This window comes from Stegodyphus dumicola, chromosome 4 (assembly GCF_044657685.1).
Source record: "Stegodyphus dumicola isolate Sdum_Otavi_A_Nest chromosome 4, ASM4465768v1".
In the NCBI taxonomy this organism is placed as follows: Eukaryota; Metazoa; Arthropoda; class Arachnida; order Araneae; family Eresidae; genus Stegodyphus; species Stegodyphus dumicola.
This window is the reverse complement of record NC_140771.1, coordinates 224496375-224519496: the sequence shown is the minus strand read 5'-3', so window position 1 is coordinate 224519496 and position 23122 is coordinate 224496375. Positions and strand designations below refer to the sequence as shown.

The window sequence follows — 23122 nt, the reverse complement described above, 5'->3', positions numbered from 1 at the left end:
AATAATGAAGAATCTGCATAAATGTATGTATGTTTTTCGCATTGTGATAAAACAACGGTACCTAGAGCCATCCAATTTTGAATTACGTAATCTTCCACTGAATATGGGTATCGGGAAGCCCGAATTTAAAATTTGTTTAATTATCTATTTCATAATTTGTAAAACTTTAACGAATTTTTGATTAACAAACTTAACGATTTCAAAGCGAGCGACACTGTACGGAAAAAGGAAAAAAAAAAAAAAAAACATTTTTATCTCCAGTACGCCAGACTGCAGACTGTATATCGGAAGTTCTAAAGATATTCTCATTTTAAAATTACTTTCCGATATTGCTATTGAACTGAATTTTATGGTTTAAGTGCAAAGAACATGATATTTAATAAATAAAGGTAACACACAAAAACGGTGAAAAAACGCCAGCTGTAAACAGTAAAAAAACGCCAGCAGCCTTTGGGCGTGATGTAAAATCTGAGTTTTCCGGTTTTTATTTATTTATTTTTAATACATTTTTATTAAGTTCATTCTCAAATCAATATTTGATTTTCTCTATCGTTTTAGAACCTTATCTGCGTGATATATTCATATTCTGAGGATCTTCTCACTATTTTTCCGCTCGAATAATTCATTTTTGTTGCCAATTCTGCACGATATTTCGCTTCTGAATAAACCCGATGAATGATGAAAATGATCTAAACAATTTCTAAACAAAGAAACTATCACATTATACATCCCATCAAAAGATTTAGATACGGAATGGAGCTGGCTGAAAGGAAAGAAACAGCGTCGTGTTTGAGTATAAAAGCAAAATAAGATCATTGCTTGAACAACATTACGTTCAATTTCCGAACGGAAAAGAATAAAAATATCTTCTAAACAATTTCCTCGTTTGATTTGCAATTTTGATTTATTAAGCTTTAAACGAGATGCTCGCGATATTTGCACTAATCCTTGCTACCACGATATGCGTTCATGCTGCAAATTTTGCTGAAGATGCAGATGCCACATGCAAATGCTTTAATCACATACTTTGCGAAATGGGTAAGAATTTTTTACTAACAATGAAGATATTCAGTTATTTAATATCTTAATTTTTAACTACTTTATATATTCACTGCGTTATTGTATTGTTAACGGAAATATGCTGTGGGCCTTACCGTTCGATTGCATTTAAATATAATGACTGTATTTTTATTTTATTTTATTATTACATGGTTTATTCAGGTTTGTTTCCGTGTCTGCCTAGTTCAGGTGTTGAAATTAACATTTGACGAACCGATTTCTGGAAATTTTCTACACGTACTTATTCGCAGTGACACTACAGAATTCCACGAGGATATTTTCAAAATTCGGAGAAATTTCTTTATACTTCCTTGGGCGAAATAAAGTAAGTACTGTAATTGCGAAAAAATTCCAGGTACCATATTTCAACAAAAATATCGATTTTGACCATTCACGATTCCGCATGGACGATTTTTCTTTGTATGACGTCTGTATAACGGATTGCAAAATGGATTTAAAAGGGATTTTTTTCATAACGTCTATATGTATGTATATCTCCTAAATCAGAAACGATTAGCAGTAGAACGTTGCAATTTTGTGTATGGAGCTGCTATAACATCTACTTATTCACCTCCCTTTCTCACTGCAATCGGCAAAACCAAACATTTTATATTTATGTACCAACGCTCTTACCCAGCTTAACCCTTTGCGGCACACTGTGTCCGGTTTGGACACACCTAAAAATTTCCTTCTGCACGCACAGAAAACATTTAATGAAAAAGGATTTATAAGTTACTATAGGTTATTCTGAACCTTCTTTATTTATAGTAGATGGTAGCTCAACACAAACCAGTCCATATATTTTAGCCATGTTTTTTAAGACCCTCATTTTTCAAAGAAATCTTCCAGATTGTTTTTAGGGTATAAAAGGAATTGTTTGAAAAGAAATTTCTAAGTTATTTTTTGGCTGTATGCTAATTTCCTTATTCTATATTAGTTTTAAATTTTTACCTTGAAATCTTGTCTAAAATCAAACGGCGAACCCTAGATGTGCCCAGACCGTGCTCACCGATAATCTAGGACAACTGAGAGTCTATATTCTTTATTTCTCTGCATCTCATCGGTCATTTCATTGACAACAATGCTCGTTTCAGCACTCTTTTCGAAGCTCTATTCAATCTGTATGCCCTCTTCGAGCACACCCACAGGGTCCGGTCCACCTTTTGGTCCACCTTTGCAAGGTGGACCGGGCTGCGCCCTAACAAAGCAAAAACAAAACACCCACAGAAATAAACGATAAGTGCTATCTTCACAAAATTTTACTTGTGTACTCCTCTAGGCCTAATTAAACTACCTACCTTTTTTTTAAACGTTTTACAAAAATATTCATGTTTTTTGGGAATGTCAATTAAAAAAATATTAATTTTCGGCAAATAACGAAATGTAACTTTTAATGGGGTCTCTGTTCCTGTACTTATATTTGGGAAAGTTTTGCACTCGTTTTGAAAAAATAAAATTAGAAGAAGTTTAACTATCGTAGAACGAAAATTGACTGGGGTATTTAATTTCAAAATTTGCAATTTTTCATGTCATTTTCAATTTGCCTTAACTGATCGTTTAAGTTAGAATAGTTCAAGGAAATATGTTTAAATGAAGTGCAGCAAAAATGTGTGTAATTTAATAATTTAATAGGCCGTTAAGTGTTATTGATGTTATGTCCGCATCAGGTTTTTTGTTTTTGTTAGTTCGTTGTTGAAGTTTTCGAGCATTAAAAAATAACATTATCTTTGTTAAAGACGCTAAACAAAAACAACAAATCTTTGTTTAACGAGCTGTCAAATTTACTTTTGTTTAACAAACTGTTTATTTCAATCTTTTCACTCTGGGAAGAATTGTGAAAAGGTCTAAACGCTAGCGTAATTTACATAATTGCAAATGCTTTGTTTTTCTTTTCCTTTTTAGCCCCAAAGGGAAGTAAGTTACGAATGGAATTTTAATCTCGAAACGGCAATTTGTGTTGAATCACTTAAATGCGTTGCATCACTTTTTAAATTGTTGCCGCGAAATATTTTCCCCCTGTATTATATTTAAGAAAAAAAATTAAATAATGAAGAATCTAACAAACTCAATGATTTCAAAGCGAGCAGTGGCAACACTGTGTAGAATAAAACATTTAACAAAGCATTTTTATTTCCATTGCGCGAGACTGTCTATCGGAAATTTTAAAGATATGCTGTTTTTAAATATTTTGTGATTTTGTTCTTGAATCGAATTTTATGTGGCGTAAGCGCCAAGAACGTGCTATTTAATAATTAAAGTAAACACACAGAACGTTAATGAAACGACAAAAAATGTTTTATAAAGTTTTGTAGTAAGAAAACTGAACATTGATATGGTGATTAAAATATTAATATGATGATTAAAATAATTTATTGCTACAATATTAAAAGGAATACAGCATGCAAAGTTCCCCCCCCCATTGTTACGTTTCTTCATTTCTATGGACCAAATACAAATAAATAAATAAAAATAAAATACACAAAATTTTAAATCATTCTAATTAGCCATATGTACTAAAAACAGAAATAAAACTTTTAACTTGTGGAATCTTCTTGGTCATATGTTGTAGAGACATTAGGTTTTTTTTGGAGGGGGAGCATGAAAGATGAAATATGAGCAACGCCTTCACCGGAAATCGAATTGCTGACCTTTGGAATACACGCCCAGCGTACTGGCCACTACACTACGAAGGCATGCTAAGGCAGGAGAAATACCATATATACTCCCCCTTTTAAAGGGTGACTGGGGCTTTTTAGAGGACCCAATCGCCAAATCCTGGGTGTGGAGAATCACCATTCACCACCCTTTTAGTTGGGGCGCCACTGTAGAGACATTAGGTATTTTTTTGGAAGCATGAAAGATGAAAAATGAGCGACGCCTTCGCCGGGAATCGAACCACGGACCTCTGGAATACACGCACAGCGTGCTGACCTCTACACTACGAAGGCATGCTAAGAAGGCGGGAGAAATATTTTATAATGTGAGTAAAAATAAAACTGATAAAACTGTATTGGAGTATTAACAGAAATTTCAGCCACAATGGAAACGATGGAGTAAAAATGACATATTTCAGGATAATTATTCTTAATTCACTTAAATTTTGCTTTCATAATTTTAATTTAAATTCCATCATTGTTGGCAGTGCTATGATTTTATTTTTAATCACATACAAATAAGAATATCGGGATGCCTAAAACATTTATTTGCTACTTTTTAGCGAATTAAATTAAAGCAGTGGAGCTTAAAAATGTTTCTCTTTCTATACTGTAATTAAAAAACGTTTTTTCTATTAATGTCTATGAAGTAGTTTTTATGCTGCCTGTGACGCATTTTCAGCTCAGAGCTTTTACTTAGATTTAATATTTTTTAATTTTCGTAAGAAACTTTTCTTTATATGCTTAAAGATTAGGTAAAGAATCTTCGTCTAAAATGTTCTTTATTATTTATTCAACTTTTGCTCATGATTCTCCATTTGCTAATTCAAAAGGACATTTAATATGTCAGACAGAAATCAGGCAATTAAATTGTTCGGCTAATCTTTAGAATATGGTAACAGGTAGTTTGACGACATTTTGGTAAGGCGATAAAGGTTACTAGCTAGGACTTTAGCAATAATCTGAGAAGTACACAATTCGAATCACACATTATTTTGTCTCAGAGAAATGAGAGATCATGAGGCATGTAATGTGACATCTTCCGGAAAATTCCGATCGTGATTTTAGCTAATAAACACTTAGAAACAATTTCGCTGCTAAAGTGCAGAATCGCCCACTTATTTGTTTGGCGCTTTTTACAAGAGTAAGAAGAATTGGATTTTTGTCAATTTTTAATTTACTTTAATTCACTTTTTAAGTGAAAATAGTTCGATGTGCACATAGATAAAGTCAAGAGTGTGCGCAATACCATTTTTGTGCAATTCTGTGAGGTTTTTTTTAAGTGAAAATAGGTCGACGTGTACATAGATACCGTGTATGTGCAATTCTTAAAAACCCGGCAAGCAGTTTGCGATTCTTCATGTTCTCCCAATTTTGCACCTAATCTTCGTCCTGATTAAGCATTTTTGTTCCATAAAAGTTCTAGTATAAGCGTAATTCGGCTAGCATATTGTTGGAGAAATGTTGAGTTAAAAAAAAAAAAAAAAATGCCTTTACTTCGTGAAAACAAAATGGCGTCCAAAATAAAACTAGCAGGTTGCTTTAGCAGGGTTGGTAGCCAAATTTTCCCAAAAAAATCGCCAAGTTACCATAATGTAAAGATTCGCCAAATTTTTACACTTCGAACGTTAGCATTTCACAAAGCACTTTTTCTTCCAATTCAAGTTCATTATATTACAATGCTTTTCCAAAATGAAAAAAGAAATTCATAACCCGCTATATGCCGAGATTAGCATGAAAAATTCATGCTGTGTTCCGGCTGTCAGATTTTCCAGCTGTCAGATTAGAAGGGCGCTTCAAGTAGAATGAGCGCAGCACAGTAAGTCCAAGAGGACAGGATAGAAGAAGATGGAGAAGAGGGGAAAAAAACTGTTCGGCATTATAGCGGAAGTTGGACTTAGTTGATAATATTCAGCCCTTGATTAGATAATTAACTTGTTGCAATCGTTTGCGAGATTGAGGCCTTGCGAACCAGAGATGTGCATTTGAGTATTTGCCATCAAAGTTGAGCTTGAATTAACACTCGAACGCCAAGTTTTCGGTTTTATCCGTTTTGTGCACTCTCTGTGAGTTTTTCACTAAACTGATTGCGCAAATTTTGGTCTCGTTCATTCGCAACTGTTGTAAATTCAAATTAGAATTCTAATATTTCTCTTTTCTGCCTCTCATAGGGGAATGTGACTCTATGTTCTATGATAATTATTACTCATCTGGATGAGTACTGTCACCCCTATTAATTTGTAAAAATAATTTAGAGTCACCCTGTATATGTATATATAATTTAATAGAAAAGAATAAAGTTCTAAAAAAGATTAATTAAAATAAATAACTATGATACATATATAATATGGTAAAGTATTTATATGTGCGTTAAATTACTTTATGAAAACTGCGTGAATAAGCTAGACTTCATTCTTGGACCACAACAAAAAGGTATAACTTAGCGTTACTAATGCAGTATGGTGGGTTTAATTTGAAAAACAGTTGATCAGTTGCTTAACTACACTCATGTCCATAAATTAAGGATAATTCGGACTCACGCGGAAATCGAACTCTAAAATAAATATATCACCTGTAAAATCACTACGCACATCTTCAAGAATTATATGCAAATTTCAGGAAGTAACCAGATGACACCGATGGTACGTCACAATGACGAGAGTGTCAGAGAGTGATATATAAGGAATACTGGAAAAGAAGTAAAATTGTTCGCAGGCGCTTTATAAGCATTTCAGTGCAATAACCGAATAGTTATGGCACAAAGGACGCATTTGGATGATTTTTTTAGTGGTAGAATTATCGGCCGTCTGGAATGTAGGCGTACCCAACTGGACGTATCAGACGAACTTGGAATTGCCCAGAGTGTCATCTCCAGGCTTTGGCAACGATTCCAGGATGATGGTAATGTGAGTAGACGTTACAGCACAGGTCGCCCCAGAGTTACAACGCCGAATGAGGATTGGTATTTGGCAGTTACTGCCAAAAGAAACAGGCGGAGCACAGCCTCAGAACTGTCTCGTCAGCTCTCTTGAGCCACTGGTACGACAATTTCGAGGCAGATAGTGTACAGACGCTTAGGGCAGATTGGTCTATATGCTCGTAGACCTGTCAGATGCGTTCCACTTACTACAACTCACTGTCGCCTGGAGTAGAGAGCATGCATTATGGACACCGAAGCAGTGGGCTTGTATGATGTTTTCCGACGAGTCCAGGTTTAGCTTGCAGTCTGATTCTCGCCGGACTTTCATATGGAGAGCTCCAGGTACCCGTTACCACCAAGGAAACATCATTGAGCGACACCGTTACGATGGTGCAGGAGTGCTCGTTTGGGGTGGAATTATTCTGGGTTCCAGAACTGACCTGCATGTTCAAATTGGAACCATGACAAGCCAAATCTATCGGGACGTCATTCTGAAACAACATGTATGTTTGTTTCGGGGCGCCCATGGGCGCACAATTTGTGTTTATGGATGACAACGCCCGCCCTCACCGTGCAAACATCGTAAGCGAATGCCTTCAATCGGAGGATATCACCCGTATGAACTGGCCAGCGTTCTCACCAGACTTGAATCCAGTAGAGCACGTGTGGGACATGTTTGGCCGACGAGTTGCAGTCCGTCAACCCGTCCTACATGCCTACCGGAACTTCGGAGAGCATTGCTTTTTGAGTGGTGTAATATCCCTATAAGGTCAGATCGATAATTTGATACTCAGCATGCCTAGGCGTTGTACGAACTGTATTGCATCGTCTGGGAGACATACAATGTATTAACAATCATACCAACCATACAATACTGGTTTTTGTTAATAGGTTTTTTTGTAATTTGCTCCAGGGAGAAAAAATCGCTAATTTTTTTAATAATATCAAACATATAGCATCCTTTTTTGCTCTTTACCTTTTGTTTAATAAATAAGCTTTACAAATAAGTCAAATTTGTTTTGCTTCTAACTCTTACTTTGCCTGATTTTGCATTATCCTTAATTTATGGACATGAGTGTAAATAAGGTTATTCAAAAAATAAAGATGTATCAATATATAAAATTTTGGGGCTAATTATATTCAGCCACAAAAATACAAAAGAAAAAGATTTTAATGATTTTTTCACTGTGTTTTAATTTGGTGTTTTTCTTTTTTAGAAAAATATACCCTGGCCCTGGAGATTGTAGACGAAGAAGAAGAATTTGTAAGTTTGTAAAAAAATTTCTTTAATTTGTCATGTTTCATTTCCTTTTCATACTAAAATTCTTTTCATTTTTACTTCTTCTGTTCTTTATTTTTAACTTTCAGAATGGTAAAGCAAAAACAATTTATATACAAGATGGCAAATTTCGTTTTCGGTTTTGCATCATGTATTATTTAAAGAGACAATATTTCTATTCTCTAAAAGAAATTTTAAGTATTGAACGATTTAATAAATCTAAATCTGTTATTGGCAGATAGGGAGGAGTTTTAGGTTAGCCTTCTATAACATAAAGCTAAGTGTCGGATTAGAGGATAGTCAAGATAAGCAGCTGACAGAGTTATTCGGCTTACTTGGCTTGAAACTGATATATGCCAACAAATTCATTTTTATCAAAATATTATTTAAATGAAGTACAGTAATATAATCACGTTTCGCGACGGCTATTTTGATAACATTAAGCAATGAGGAAAAAAATTCCCTCAAAATGGCAATGGAATTTGACCAATTCGGTATAAAAAACACCGGGAACATATAAATTTGCGTTTCAATGATATTTTAACTAGGAAAATTCAAATGTGTGCTCGTAAACTTACCATACATATTCTGAAAATTATTTGACCGATGCTATAATCCTAATCTAAATATTCGGAAAGCAACCTTCATTTAAAGAGTACTATATGGAAGTGTAAAATTCTAAATTAAACAAAAAAAGCAACCTTAGTTTGTGGTAAATGTTTCCAGAGAATTTTGTTTTTCAAAAGAAAAAATTCCACAGAATTTTTTTTCTCTCGAAGATTTGTATCTCATCGCTCTCAACACTTAGAGTTGTTCAAAATATATGTCAAATTGAGGTTTCTTTTTTGCCCGATTTTAAATAGTTGACTGAAATCGAGATCAAGCTGTTTGAATGCTTAACCCGCCGTCACTTGGCGACATTTCTCTGTCACTTGGCAACTTTTTATTATCTACTTTGACCTTATTTAAAAATTGTTTCTTTTACTTGGTCATATTACTTTAGTATAAAAAATTATTCTATAATAGTTTGATAATATTAATCGAATAGTTGATCACAACAAGCCATATATATATATATATTTGTATATAAATGGGAGGCAGTTCGATAAATCGGTAACAATATCGGAATGATAACATTCACGGTGTCTATTGCAAAATCAAATGATAAACACAAAATCATAAAGATACACTAAAATCGTTCGCTATACATCTGTAGAATGTTATCAAACCCCGCTGTAGCTTATCCCTACTTTTCACGATTAAGACAGTATTTAGTTTGAAAATTTTATTTTGTTAAGACTGCTTCAGACAGCTTATAAGCACAAGCAGTTGCTAGTTGAAGCCATGTGGGCAGTTTAGACAAAGATGCATATTCCACCAACGTCAACAGGCAGTGGAATCTGTCTAAAACTTTAAATGCTGAGAGTCCGTATGCAAGGAGGTCTATTCTAACCTCCTTGGTATGCCCTGTAGTTTAAGAACGTCACGAATTGTTTCATGACGGTCATGGCAACCACATTCATATTGAAAATAATTTTCAGAAGGATGGATTGATAAGCGACGAATTGATTTTTGAATAAGATCTTTAGTATGCTAGTCTCACAACTAAGTGAAGCACAGAATTTTGAATACTTCACAGTCAGTAGTTTCTTTAGCCTTGCAGCTTTTATATGCATCATATTTCTACTAAGTGCGACTGAGTTTTATCAGTTAGTCCATCTGGCTTTGTCATATAATCATTAGTAATTTAACAAAAATGACATAAATCTAAGCGTTGCAAGCTTCTTAAATATTTTATTCTTCTCCTTTAAAACTAACATTACAGTATGTGTGTTAGTATTACAACAGAAAACTTTTTTGCTAAAATGCATTCACATTTTATTATTCACATAATAAATTAAAGAATTACTAGTTCTGTTATAAGGTATTTCTCCCGCGTTCTTAGCATGCCTTCGTGGTGTAATGGTCAGCATGCTCGGAGTGTATTTGAGAAGACCCAGCAAGAGCACTGCTCATTTCTCACGTCTCCAGCATTTAAAAAATATTAATACAGTGACGCCCGAACTATAAAAGGTGGTGAATGATGATTCTCCACCACCAGGATATGGCAGTTGGTTTTCCTAATCACTAGTCGCCCGCCTTCTTAGCATGCCTTCGTGGTGTAATGATCAGCACGCTCGGCGTGTATCTGAGAGGTCTGATGTTTGAGTCCTGGTGAGAGCATGGCTCATTCTGCACGTCTTCTGCTTCGAAATAACCTAATGTCTTTACAGTGTAAATGCCAGAATATAAAAGATCCACAGAAATCCCGTCTCATCGTTGACACTTATCTTTCACCGTCTGTTCTCTTCAACATATTTTAACAGGTTGTTTATTCTTATATTTATTGCCAGTTACTGTTTCTCTAAAAATCTTTTTCTTTTTAAACTTTTTCTATCAACAATCAAGAACTTTTCCTATCAACAATTTAAAAGCTGTTTAAGTGCGGCTAAGCCTAATTTTTCTTACCATAGCAGCCATATTTGTTTACTTAGAAACTTAGCAGAATAGTGAATTAATTCTTTCTGCACCTGCACCTTTAGTGTCTTTTTGCAGAGTGGGACCAAGAGGAAACTTTTAGTTTTGTGCACCGAAAAATCTGCTTTTTTTGCCTGCTGGCCAGATTCGTTGTTTTTGCTTAGAAACTGTACTTTTAATTGTAAAAATTGCTTTTTTATTTGTTTTAACTGTATTTGGTGTTTTGTGTTTTTCTATATCTTTCAACTTTTAATGAAGATATTTTAAGTTTTGATGTATTTTTGCCTTGCCACGAATTGAGAACTGAATTAGTTGGATGAGAAACATATCTAATGAACTTCGAGGAAATAAGTTTAAAGGAACTGCCGGAAAAATATGCGTATATTTTAATATTTCAGACAAGGAAGTCATGTGGTGTACACATCAGATGTTCTTTGTGATTAAAATTATTATAAGTTTTCTCAGTGGTTGTGCCTAAATCGGTGTATTTTTGTTGCCATATGTGAAAACGAGAAATATTTCAGTGTTTCGGAAAAAAATCAAATCTATGTCTATTTTAATATAGATAATATTACGTGATTATTATTTTTTTAATTGCATAAATGAGTATTTGAATTTACATAAAAATGCATTTTTTAAAACTTCCATAAATTTTAGAGTTAGGGAGTCCACGCCGAGTTAATCCAGCTTTGATTTTTATCCTGAGAAGCTAACGTACTATTTTTATAATACAAAAGATAAATGAAAAGATCTAAATCTGGTATATCTGGCAATAACTTTTAATGTTTATTTGTCGCATAAAATGGCTAAGAGGAAAATTAATATTTTTTCGCAGTTTAAAATAAAACTGATATCAGTTTTTAGGCGATGTAAATTTAATACTAAAAGCTACATTAAGCTATCTATAATTGATAGCAGTTTAAGGAAATGTTTACATTTTAACATACTAAAATCCACTTACCAACGGAAGTTTCATATCGCAAAATATCAAATTTTATTTTATTTCTAGGTGTTTGATAATTTTATAACCCTCGTCATAGAAGTTAGTGAATCGTATGGAGTGCATCTCGATAAAAAACAACTGAAAAATCCGGATGGTTGGATTGAGCGAGTACCTCAAGTATGTGAGTTTTCCCAAGGAATAAAGGCAAGTAAAACTCAGTCTTATTTTGATTAATTAATAATTTTTTCTATTTAATAAAACAGCGGAGTTTTATTAATATGAGCTGTTTGCTGTTGTTCTTTATGTTGCTAGTAAAATTGGCTTTTTTTAAAATTATTTTTCACGTCTACTTCCGAAGACAGCGTTAACTGCTACACGACTGATATGCTTATCAATTTTAAAATTTGACTCAGTTCTATACTAATTCTTCTAAATACACTACACTTATTTCATATTTGTTGAGTAGCTAAGAGAAATGTTGCAATTAACTTTCATATTAGTCTTCCAGTTAGCGACAACCTGCATCAGTAGCTTGCAACCAGCAACCAGCACAGGGCACCGCCCACCTGGTGCATATTGCCAGATGCTTCACCGCGGAAGATGAAGGGTTAAATTGGTCGATAGACTTCCTGTAGGAAGTTTATGTACTACTATGTACAGGTTATGTGCCACATACGTAAACCACCATTTTTCTATAAAACATATAAGGTATTTTTTCCCTCCTTTCTGCATACCTTTGTGGTGTAACTGGAAGACAATTAGGGGCGTATTCGAGAGGTCCAGGTTCGAGTCTCGGCGAGGGCGTTGCACATTTGTCACGTCTCTTTCTTGAAAATAACCTAGTAACTCTACAAGTGGCACCCGAACTAAAAGGTGGTGGACAATAAGTCGTCACCTTCAGGGTTTGGCGACTGGGTCTTCTAACCCCAGTCGCCCTTTAAAAGCGGGAGTATATAAGGCATTTTCTCTCTTCTTACAGCATGACTTCTGGTGTAAGGGTAGCACACTCGGTGCGCATTCGAGAAGTGCAGGTTCGAATCTCGGCAAAGACATTGCATATTTTTCACGTTTCTAGCATCAAAACGTTCTAATGGCTCTACAAACGTTTCAAATAATAGAAATATTACTAAAAATATCAGCATATTTGCACTATTTAGATTTAAAGCTTAATACTTGCACTTTTAGATATTAATTAAAGAGTCTTATAACTTAAAAAATATCCTTTTGTACATTTTTTCTACTTTTGTTTTTTAGAAATTATTTTTACATAATTTAGTTATTTAGAAATTACTTTTACGTTATTTTGTTCCCTAAAAATTTCTTCTGATTTCTAAAATATCTTAATTATTGAGTTGGCAGGCTGGTGATTTCTACAGTCATGCACCTGTCTGAGAGATAGCAAGAATTATGGATAAAGGTGATGGTTTTTATTATGAGTTTAAGCGTTAAAATACTCATGTATAAATCAAACATAAAAATTTAAATTCTGTTTGACAGACTAATAGTAAAGGATTAAATTTAAAGCTAATGCTTATCACAGTAAAAACAATGGCCGATAGCTAACTCAAGTCTGCTTGCAGCAAAGATTTTAAGCAGGTTTCACAAACGAGTCAAGTCCACGAAGGGATGCTGAAGATGTTTAACTTAACGATGTTTAACGACACTCGGTGTTTAAAAATACATTTTTGTATTGTAATATTTTATTTCAAAACACCATTTCTGCCTTTAATTTTCCGACACCTAGAACAAAAATTATAAGAGTCAGGGGGTTTATAATTTAATATTTATATTACAGAGTTATTGCATATATTATATATATCAAGATCAGTATAAATAAAGCCATCATTAAAAATAATCGTATTAAATACAGGCAATTATAAAACGTCCGCTTAGAGATCTTCTTGAGAAATTGTACTTAATAACAGACAAAATATCGATGCCATTATAATTTATAACTTTACAAATGAAGTTATACAAATCACGTTAGAAAAAATAATTTCTTATTATGTTTACAGGACGAAATATGCTCTGAATGGTTAAAAAAGTGGACAAACGCTGTGTCGGTACGTATAGTATTATTACATTAAAAGGTATGTTATAATATTCGTATAATCTATATTTTGTAAGAGAAAGTTTCGAAAAATTTTTAATTCGCGATGCTCTGGAGAAGAAGCTGAAATCACGAAAGCAAATTATAATTTTATAAGAAGAGATATTTATTATTTATAAACCATGAATAAAGAATATTTGTAAACTTTTACTTACTGTAACTATTTTCGAAAGTAATTTTAGTTGTGGATTTAAAGAAATTAACTTTTTAATTTGTATTTGCACTAAAAATACCTTTACAAACTCTCTGAGACATGTACGTTAGCTTCTGCAATTGTTGTTTCCATCATAGTTTACCATTCGAAGTAGACTTCTGTAATTATATTCTAATATCTAATTTTTACGAGATATTTTACTAGTCGTCGCTTATTGCAAACGTTCATTCAGATATTAGCCGAATTATTCCTAATGTCAAAATTTTCAGTTACTCAGATGCCAAAATTATCAACTATTCAAATAATGACCTACCATTACTTACTACTTGAAATACCCTAACTATCGGTTATTCAAATGACGAAAGACAGCAAGCCAAAGAAAAGAGTAAACTGATGATAAATAATGTTTGTAACAAATTATTAGAGAAATAAATGTAAATTTAGTCAAAAGACATTTTAGGGGTTTCAATTACACTTTCAACGATTTCCAAGGAAGAAGGTACGTTTAAACCTTCAAAATGCGTTTATATATATATACGTAGAATGTTTCAAGATAATGTTTACAGACTCCTGAGAAATGGTTAGGTTGCTCAAAAAAGAATCGGAATCATCTATCTATACGAGGTCGGGAACGACACTGTCATATGATAGTGGCGCACAGAACACGAGAAATGAAAGAGCAGCAGGTAAATGAACAAAATGCTGTTTCTAATAACAGCAGAGCAATGCAAAGAAGTGTGAATGAAGCGTTTGTCAAAATTTGTGAAATGCAAAGCGGTCATAGAAAGCGTTCAAAGTTGTACTGACAAGCCGTAACACATGACCGATATTTTCGCTGTACGCAATAGCTAACATTTTGGAATATTCCGGATGGCTGCGACAGTTATGGCGATGCTTGCGAGACAACCCATAGTACTGTTCACAGGAATGTCGTATAAAAGAATCCTTAAGAGACCTCAGAAAAAGTAATCAAGTCAAATTAAGCAATTGTGCATGTTAATGAATGGGATTATAGCATCCGATACACTTTTAAATCCTAACGAACATCATCGATGAAATAGACAGGGACCTTAATGCACTAGAACAACAATTCACGGCTAGCGATTGCTGGATTTATTGTTTAGTTAATAGTTCTGGCAAGATTTCCTCCAGAAATATCTTGTAAATGTGTCCGTCTGGATGTGCAGGCGTAAAGTATGGGTCTATTAAAACAATCCTCTACCATTCCAGATCAAACGTTAATGGAACAAACGTTACAGCAGAACGCTGTTGTGCTGCTCATGTTTGTGTGGCATGGTGGTTCTCCACTTTCAATATGTGTTCGTTTTGCGTAATGAAGTTACCTGACGAACATCATCGATCATCTTTCCGTCGAAGTCATTTGTCAACAACACAAAAGCAGGGATTAGGGGTTCCACCCCACCCTGCTGAAAATACCATTATGAAAATTTATCTCGCTGAAATTAACCACCAAACTGTAAGAATTGGATGCGCTAATACGTGTGGACAATCTCTGGATCTCGTTCAGGATCATCCACATGCTAGAATGGAAATGACCACTCTAATAAGAGATTGATCCACTACTGCTGCTTGGGGTGTCTTCTCATGTTATGGATCTGTACTGAACATTTGCGATTCATGGCAGGTCTCTGGAAGAAACAAGTATCATATAATCGCCAATGTAGCCACACAAAGGTCTGGTATCTAATATCAGAACAAGCCCACGAAATTCATTGTGGCAAAGAGGCAAGATTGCGCTTGTCGTGGCCTTGGGAACCATTACAGGTGACAGTATGGCTTTGGTTAGTTCCGTTCCTAGTTTTGAGAGAGAGCATCCTGAGAATACGAGTCCAAGGGTCCGCAGTTCCGTACAAGATATACATCAGCTGATTCTGCATTCATATAATTGGCCATTTTATTCTTTTTGCGAGCGATTTGCTAATAACGCTTTTCCTTGACGACCAGTTACCCATACAATGCCATCTATTGTGTGAAGATGATGCTTGTGATCCTGCATAGCTCTATGATTGCAGTTTGTCTTTGAACAACTTACCTCTTCCCGAAGTTTGTATACGTTATACTGAAACACCTTACATATGTATGGAGTTTACATTTATTTAATTTCTCAATAATTTGTTGCAAGCATTGATCTTTTGGCAGTTTACTGAATCTCGCTGCAGCTACAGAAAATTCCATAGACAGTACTGGTGAAAGTATCTCTACAAATAAAATTTTCTTCTGTCAGATGGATACTGTCTATGTTTAGTCGAAACTGTTAATGTTTTTATTTTAATGCTTCTGAACCTATGCATGTATTTTAAATTGCAATTTTAAACGATTTTATACGATTCTTCAATATTTTAAACTTGCCAGATCACCTCATAAGAAACGTAAAGGCTGTCAGCTGATTTGTCCCGTCTCTCTTCTAATTAACAGTATCACAACTCCAAGTGAAGGTTTAAAATAAAACTATTTATTAACACGTTAACCTGATAGTTAACAAATTAAAATATGCATCAGATATATCTTCTGCCGTTTGTGGGTAATTTATGACAAACGTTCTAATTAAACCTAAATTTGAAATGTAGTTAAACAGTTTATATTAAACCTTAGTTCAGTCATAAGTGCTTATGAATTAAAAGTGACTAGCCGAGCCTTAAGACGATAGATTAAATGCAACGAAGAAGGAATAGAGGAAGAATAGATGAAGTGAAGCATAATGACGACCAGCTTATACTGTTAAAAGTTTTTCTCTAAACTCGAGAAATCTGCATTCAAAGTAAAAGCGAAAGCGTAAGCAAAATAATTAGATGATTGTTGTTCCGGTGCACCGGAACAGAACAACTCAACCTGACTCTTTCGCTTTTGGAACTATGCCAAAGAACATTTTTATTCAGTTGAAGAGTCAGACTCAGACGAACGCAAGGCAGCTGGAATGCTGTCTATTCTTCACTATTTTTGTTCTGTTCTCGTATTTTAAGTTTTATATGTCCTTTTCTTGTTTATACTTGTATTGTGCAATTGTTTAATAATAGTTTTGTGTTTAAAACGAGGATGTGTATCGAGTTCATTAACTTTACATCGCAACAATTGTGTTAAAAAATTAATACAAAACCTCATAACTTCAGAAATATAAATTTAGTTTTACGGCAATGATTTTGATAAAAAATATTTGATAAGTTGCCGTTAAGTTATTAATTTTAAAAAATAGATTATCACAATGAAATGAAAGTACTCGAGAAGATGGAATGTAACTATGTCATGCTTTGTTTTCAGAAAGTATGTGCTGAGAAACCCGAACACTGCGACGGTATGTGTAGACCTGGTGTAAGTAAATTTTCCTTATTTAATTCATAAAAAAATTTATAACTCTTATCTGAAAAATTTGCCTCCACCTATACTCAGAAACTAAATCGAATTAAGCAAATTTCACTCACTTTCGTATTTTTTAAATCTTAGTCCGAGATTAATTAAAAACTGTTTCTATGCAAACATGAAAATGAATGCTTTAAGTTATATCACTTCAGAATTTACTCTAAATACAAATAGCCCAGGTTACTTTATAAATTAGTGTCTAACCACAGAAAACACCCTTTATTCTGTAAAATGTTATTCTAAAAGTGTTAAATTTTTTATAATGTGTTTATGTAGTTATAATTTGTTTTAATCTCATGATTTAACGCTTTCTTTTTTTATTATTTTGTTTATACTAATTTTTTTCTTAATGGTAAAGTTGCTAAACATTAGTTGTCTGATCCCAGGCTAGAATCCTTCGAATGAGCTGGCTGCATGGACGTTTTCCCATATGTAACCTGCATACAAGCCAGTCCCCCTTGTACCTAATATTGCGTATAGCTGATAATTGGTCAGCTAATAATGTTTCTTATTATAGGCACTAGAGCATTTGAACTGGAAATACTTCTTACATTGGAAAGAGATGAATTTTGTTTTTTTCCTTTCAAGAGAAAACAACAATAATAACAACAACAAAACAAAAAAAACAAAAAAAAAAAAAAAAAACTTGTTTCAAGTGCTAAGAAAGGGCCTAACAAAACAATCAAAACTTCAAATTACGTTTAAATTTACAATGTAATCGCATGTTATGTAATTTATAGATTTATCTTTTTATCTATCCAAGTTGTTTCCATTTACTCTGTATTTTTTATTCATTTAATTAACTCTTTTCACATGTATGTAAGTTTCGTCTTCCTTTTTTGTATATTTGTACAAAACCCTTTTTTGTACACAAGATATATTTTTAAAATTTTTCGATTTATTGTGAAGAAGTTGAAAATATGTATATCTTCATTGTCTGATTTATCATTTGAGTTGAAGAGATATGAAGGACAGAATAAACTCTTTCTAAGATGGTCACCGATATTTTCAAATGATTAGGTTTCCCATGGAGAAGACTGTTGGCCCAGAGCAAATGCGGCCGCACCGAACGAAACAAATTTTAAAGAACAAAGTTCAAAGGTTTTTGCACCGGGAGACAGAAAGCCTAGCGCATGCCATGTTTTAAGCACCGATATTTCAACAATATTAAGAAGGACTGGTCATTTTAAAGAAGAACTCACGCACTAAGATTAACTATAATTTTATTGCGCTATTTATTACTGTATTATTCTTTGTAAGTTTTCCTCTTTGTGGTAGAAATCTATAACCTCCGACGCTGATTAAATAAGCAGAGGATAAAAATATTGTTAATATAATGCTTTCTAGGAAAGTAAGATGCCTTAAATTATTAATTTATGAAGCTAGTGTGTAAAAGGATCTTGAAGTTCTTGGATTAAGTAACAGACTATAAGGAAGGAAATCGAAAATATTATTTTTGACATGCGTAATCATTTACAAGAACGCAGCTCGATAACCTTTCTGGTAGTTATTTGTAAAAATCGGCCACTGATTTTAACTGATTTGATCTCAACAATAGGATACCGTTCCGGGGACGATAATACCAGGATTCTTGTCTTAGATCTTTACATCACCTTTTAATCTAAAAGAAAGCAACTTAGGGATTACTGGATTTCTGTCGATGTATTTTAAGTGTCTATCCTATGGGAAAACCTTTCGAGCAGCACAGAAAACACCTATATAATAACTCTTGGCTGCTATTTATCAATATGTAAGATGAATCACATGTAAAATATTATATGATTCTATTCTTTATTTATTCTCACCGAAAGAATAGCTCTTCACTTAGAGCAATAAATAAACAATAAAAATATAAAAGTAATTGCAACATTTTAAAAATAAGCTTTTGTTGAAAACTCTTTCTAAAACAATTAGCCCACCAGCGGCCGAGCGGTAAAGTCGCTGAACACTGGTAGTTCGGTCCGAGGTTCGAATCCCGCGAATGGGCCGGCTGCATGAGCGTTTTCGTGGTTTTCCCCATGTGTAACGTGTATACGAGCCAGTTCCCTTAGAAAGTCCTCCACGAAGGCATCCCTCCCCTTAGGCAGATAGCCCTAATGTGCTTTGCCATAATTGAATACTCCAACTCCTAAAACAATTAATGAACTAAAATTAGAAAAATAAATTACCATATAGTTTAATGCAGTGATTCTCAAACTTTTTTTTTTTTTTTTGGTCGCGGCACATTTTTACCGATTTTAAAATTTCGCTACACACAAAGAAATAGATAAGTTTAAAAGTTGCTTACTCACCTACAATACACTATGTAAAATAGTTTATGATAATAATTTTGAATGTAAAATAAAATAATAATGTACTACAAAACAGGCAGTACGTTTATTAAGGGATTAATTAAAGTTAATAATAAGAATACTTTTAATGAGAAATGTGAACTTGATGTTTTTTGATGATTTCTTTTATAGTTGGTCGTAAAAATGACAATGCTACTCTCATATCGTCTTCTACATTTAACAGTCTCTTTCTTTTTTCGTGTTTATCTTGGTTAATATTGAAAATCCGAATTCACGCAAGTAAGATGTAGAAAAGTGTAAAAATATTTTTAAAGCTTTTTTGCCCATCATGGGATAATCGCATTTAATGTTAATCCGAAATGAATTAATTGATTCTTCTGAATATTTTAAAATTAAATCTCGATTATTAGAGAGCGAAATTAGTTCTTCCTCTTCGTTCAAAGTTAATTCAAATATAGAAGTATCCAGCACCAAAATCGGCTTGGATACCAAAATTGGCACGTTTATTAATGTCTTAAAAACCGAACTTCGCCAATTCTCATGTGTACCGTATTAAACCCATTATTCTTATTCTCATATGTACCAGATTAAGCGCATTATAATTTTTATTATATACATTTCTAAAATTTGGCGGCACACTTTAAGAATTTAGCGGCACGTAAAAGTGCCGCGGCTCAGTGGTTGAGAATCACTGGTTTAATGGAAGCATGAGATTAATAATTCTCTTCACAAAATACATCTGTAACATTATATCTCGAACAATAAAAGTGTGGGCGCCCTTTATTAATTTATAATGATAGTTTCTTACAATGTAATTTAATTAATAGATATCATTATTTAGGCTATAAGGTATTTCTCCCGCTTTCCTAGCGTGCTTTAGTGGTGTAGTGGTCAGCACACTGAGCCGGTATTCAGAGGTCCGTGGTTCGATTCCCGGCGAAAACGTTAGTAATTTTTCAATCTCTCTTGTTTCCAAGTAATCCTAATGTCTCTAAAGTGGCGCCCGAACTAAATTAGTGTTGCATGATGATTCTCCTCACCCAGGATTTGGCGATTGGGTCCCCTAAAAACCCCAGTCGCCTTTTAAAAGGGGAAGTATATAAGGTATTTCTCCCTCCTTCCTAGACGGCCGAGCGGTAAAGTCGCTGAACACTGGTAGTTCGGTCCGAGGTTCGAATCCCGCGAACGGGCTGGCTGCATGGGTGTTTTCGTGGTTTTCCCCATATGTAACGTGTATACGAGCTTGTTCCCTTAGAAAGACCTCCACGAAGGCATCCCTCCCCTTAGGCAGATAGCCCTAGTGTGCTTTGCCATAATTAAATACACCACACCACCCTCCTTCCTAGCGTGCCTTCCTGGTGTAGTGATTCTGCACTCTGGGACAAGGTCCGAGGTTCGATTCCCGGATAAGGCGATTGCTAACTTTTCATCTTGCCTGCTTCCAAAAATCCTACAAGGATGTCTCTACGAGGCACTCCGGCTTATTGCTCGTGATATAAAATTGCAGACGAATTTTCTAAAGCTAGTTATTTAATGTCTTATTCTCATTAAACTATATGAGGAATTATCTTTCTCCTATAAGTTCATTAATAAGAGAATTATTTAATCTCGTGTTGCCACTATGCTGCGTGATAAATAATTTTTATCTTTTTTAGTTTATTAATTGTTTTGTGACTTAAAAATAAAACCTAATTTCACAAAAACATTATTTTATTTTTAAAATCGTTTTACTCTTGATGCCAGGTTATTATTCAAAGTGTTTTATTTAAAAAAATCATTTTTCAGTGACGAATAATCACTTTTTTAGTTACAAGGATTATGTCACAACAAATGGTCAGAGGTTACTAAAATTTCATACAAATTTCATCATGTGTGTTCAAAATTTTAACTCGATGGGTTATCAAGAAGAGTTTAAAAATGAACGAATGAGCTAATAAATGAGCTAATATACACCACGAATGAGCTTAATAAAGGCATTTGTGATAAAAATAATACCCGTAGTAAATATTACAGGAAGAATGGTAATAGTTCGAATTTTATAACAGACACGATTTTTTTTTACTCCTTGTTTAAAAATTTCTAAAGTAGTATATAAACTGTCTACAACGTTTAGACTACTTTAGTAAATTTGTCATTCCATTCTAAGAAATTTTCTTATTCGAAGCAGCCATCTAGTATCAATGTTGAAGGAAAAAATTACAATAATATATAATCACTACATGAATGCTTTGTATACATGTGGCAGTTGTTCTGCTTGTTTACATTTTAATGTTTACTCTTATTTTTGCAGGAAAAATCCTACGAAATCGCAACTAAACATTTTAAGACAGGAGACTGTAAGACTCTAGGTGGAAACCCTTTCTAGTGTGAGAGAAGTTGAAGAAGTAGAATAGTTTTCTAATATTTTCTAGGCAAAGAAGAAATAATGTTGCAACTGATGCTATAATTCTTACAATGGTCACCTTTATCCGGTCAAATGATTTATTGCTCCTTGATGTATATTTCCTTGTTATCTGAAATATTTTGTTTTCATAATTTCTTTAATGATTGAACTGTAATCTGAATGCAACGATGTGAAAACAAAGAATAAAATAAAAACAAAAAAATATCTGAAAGCTTTCAGATTTTGTATTACCCCCAAAGAGGCGTTCTTTTAACGTTTTGCGTGTTATCTTTGTTTATTAAATATCTTTTCTTCGTACTTAAAGCATAAAATTCAATTCAACAGAAACATTACAAAATATATAAAAGAGCACATCTTTAGAATCTCCAATACACAAACTCGTGCGCTGAAGATAAAAATGCTTCTTTTTTCGTACAGTGTTGCCATTGCTAGCTTTGAAATCGTTGTAGGAACTCATAAATGCTTTACAAATACGAAATAGATAATAAAACAAATTTCAAATTTAGGCTTCCAGATGCCCATATTCGAGTGTAAATTATATTTTCATATTGAAAAATACCACTAGGCGCATCCTAATAGAGAAGACGCATTGCAGTTTCACTTACAATTTATTTCAGAATCATAATATGTTCCAAAAAAGCAGCATGTAACGTCTTGTGTTACACAGTTGTGCCGAGAATGAGGTTGGAACCAAAACCTTTTCCAGTATAGTCAGTGGTTTCTTTCAATCAATAATTGCGTATTTCGCAAGAATAATACGATATTACCGTTTTATTCTGCTAAGTTTGGTATTTATTTGAAAAATTATTATGAGGAAGGTAATTGTACACTCTTAGACAAAAAAAAAAAAAAAAAAAAAAAAAAACGACGCACCGAGAAGATATAAAGCAAATTGGACACAAATTGATATGCATACAGCTTTCGACGGAAAATGCAAAGTTTTACATTTTGGCTGCCAATGAATGAACGGTTGCTGCTACAGCGCATCTGGTCTGCGCAACTAGCAGGATATTTAAGATGAGAAATTATAATTCCAGGTCATAAATTCTTCACGAATTTCATTCCGTGTACTCTGGTAGACAACGCTGATGGAACGAGACGGCTCCCGATCTAATGCGACCTAATAGGCGCCAAACGGGATTAAGTGCTGACCCGCGCTTGATCAGTCGACAATGTTGCGACCCCACAGAGCAAGGGCAGACAAGGCAGTACCACAGAGGCGTAGCTAGAGTTTCCAGCGCCCGGCGACAACTGAAGAATTTGCACCCCTTTCTGTGTGCCAAGAATGAAAAACATTTCATTAAAAAATTTCGTAGCATCAATTTGACGTCCCTTGGATGCTGCGCTCGGGGACGGATGTCCCCCCTTGCCAATTCTCATGTCCCCCCTTGCCCCACCCCAGCCACGCCACTGCAG

General features: G+C 34.0%; 1 protein-coding gene across 1 annotated transcript; it reads left to right on the top strand.

Moving 5' to 3' along the window:
* Nucleotides 1–848: 848 nt before the first annotated feature.
* LOC118179860 (uncharacterized) lies at nucleotides 849–22534 on the top strand. Its single transcript, XM_035349021.2, has 6 exons — nucleotides 849–1038; nucleotides 7851–7897; nucleotides 11439–11576; nucleotides 13388–13435; nucleotides 16913–16963; nucleotides 21593–22534. Exons 1-6 carry the CDS (start codon nucleotides 924–926, stop codon nucleotides 21665–21667), a joined length of 474 nt encoding a protein of 157 aa, XP_035204912.1. The 5' UTR covers nucleotides 849–923; the 3' UTR covers nucleotides 21668–22534.
* Nucleotides 22535–23122: the final 588 nt, after the last annotated feature.

What these genes read in the sequence shown, in the direction of transcription:
- LOC118179860 (XM_035349021.2), top strand. Translation starts at nt 924, where the DNA reads ATGCTCGCGATATTTGCACTAATCCTTGCTACCACGATATGCGTTCAT. An exon ending in TCACATACTTTGCGAAATGG is followed by an intron (nt 1,039 to 7,850) that starts GTAAGAATTTTT and finishes TTTCTTTTTTAG; the next exon opens with AAAAATATACCCTGGCCCTG. An exon ending in AGTTTTCCCAAGGAATAAAG is followed by an intron (nt 11,577 to 13,387) that starts GCAAGTAAAACT and finishes TTATGTTTACAG; the next exon opens with GACGAAATATGCTCTGAATG.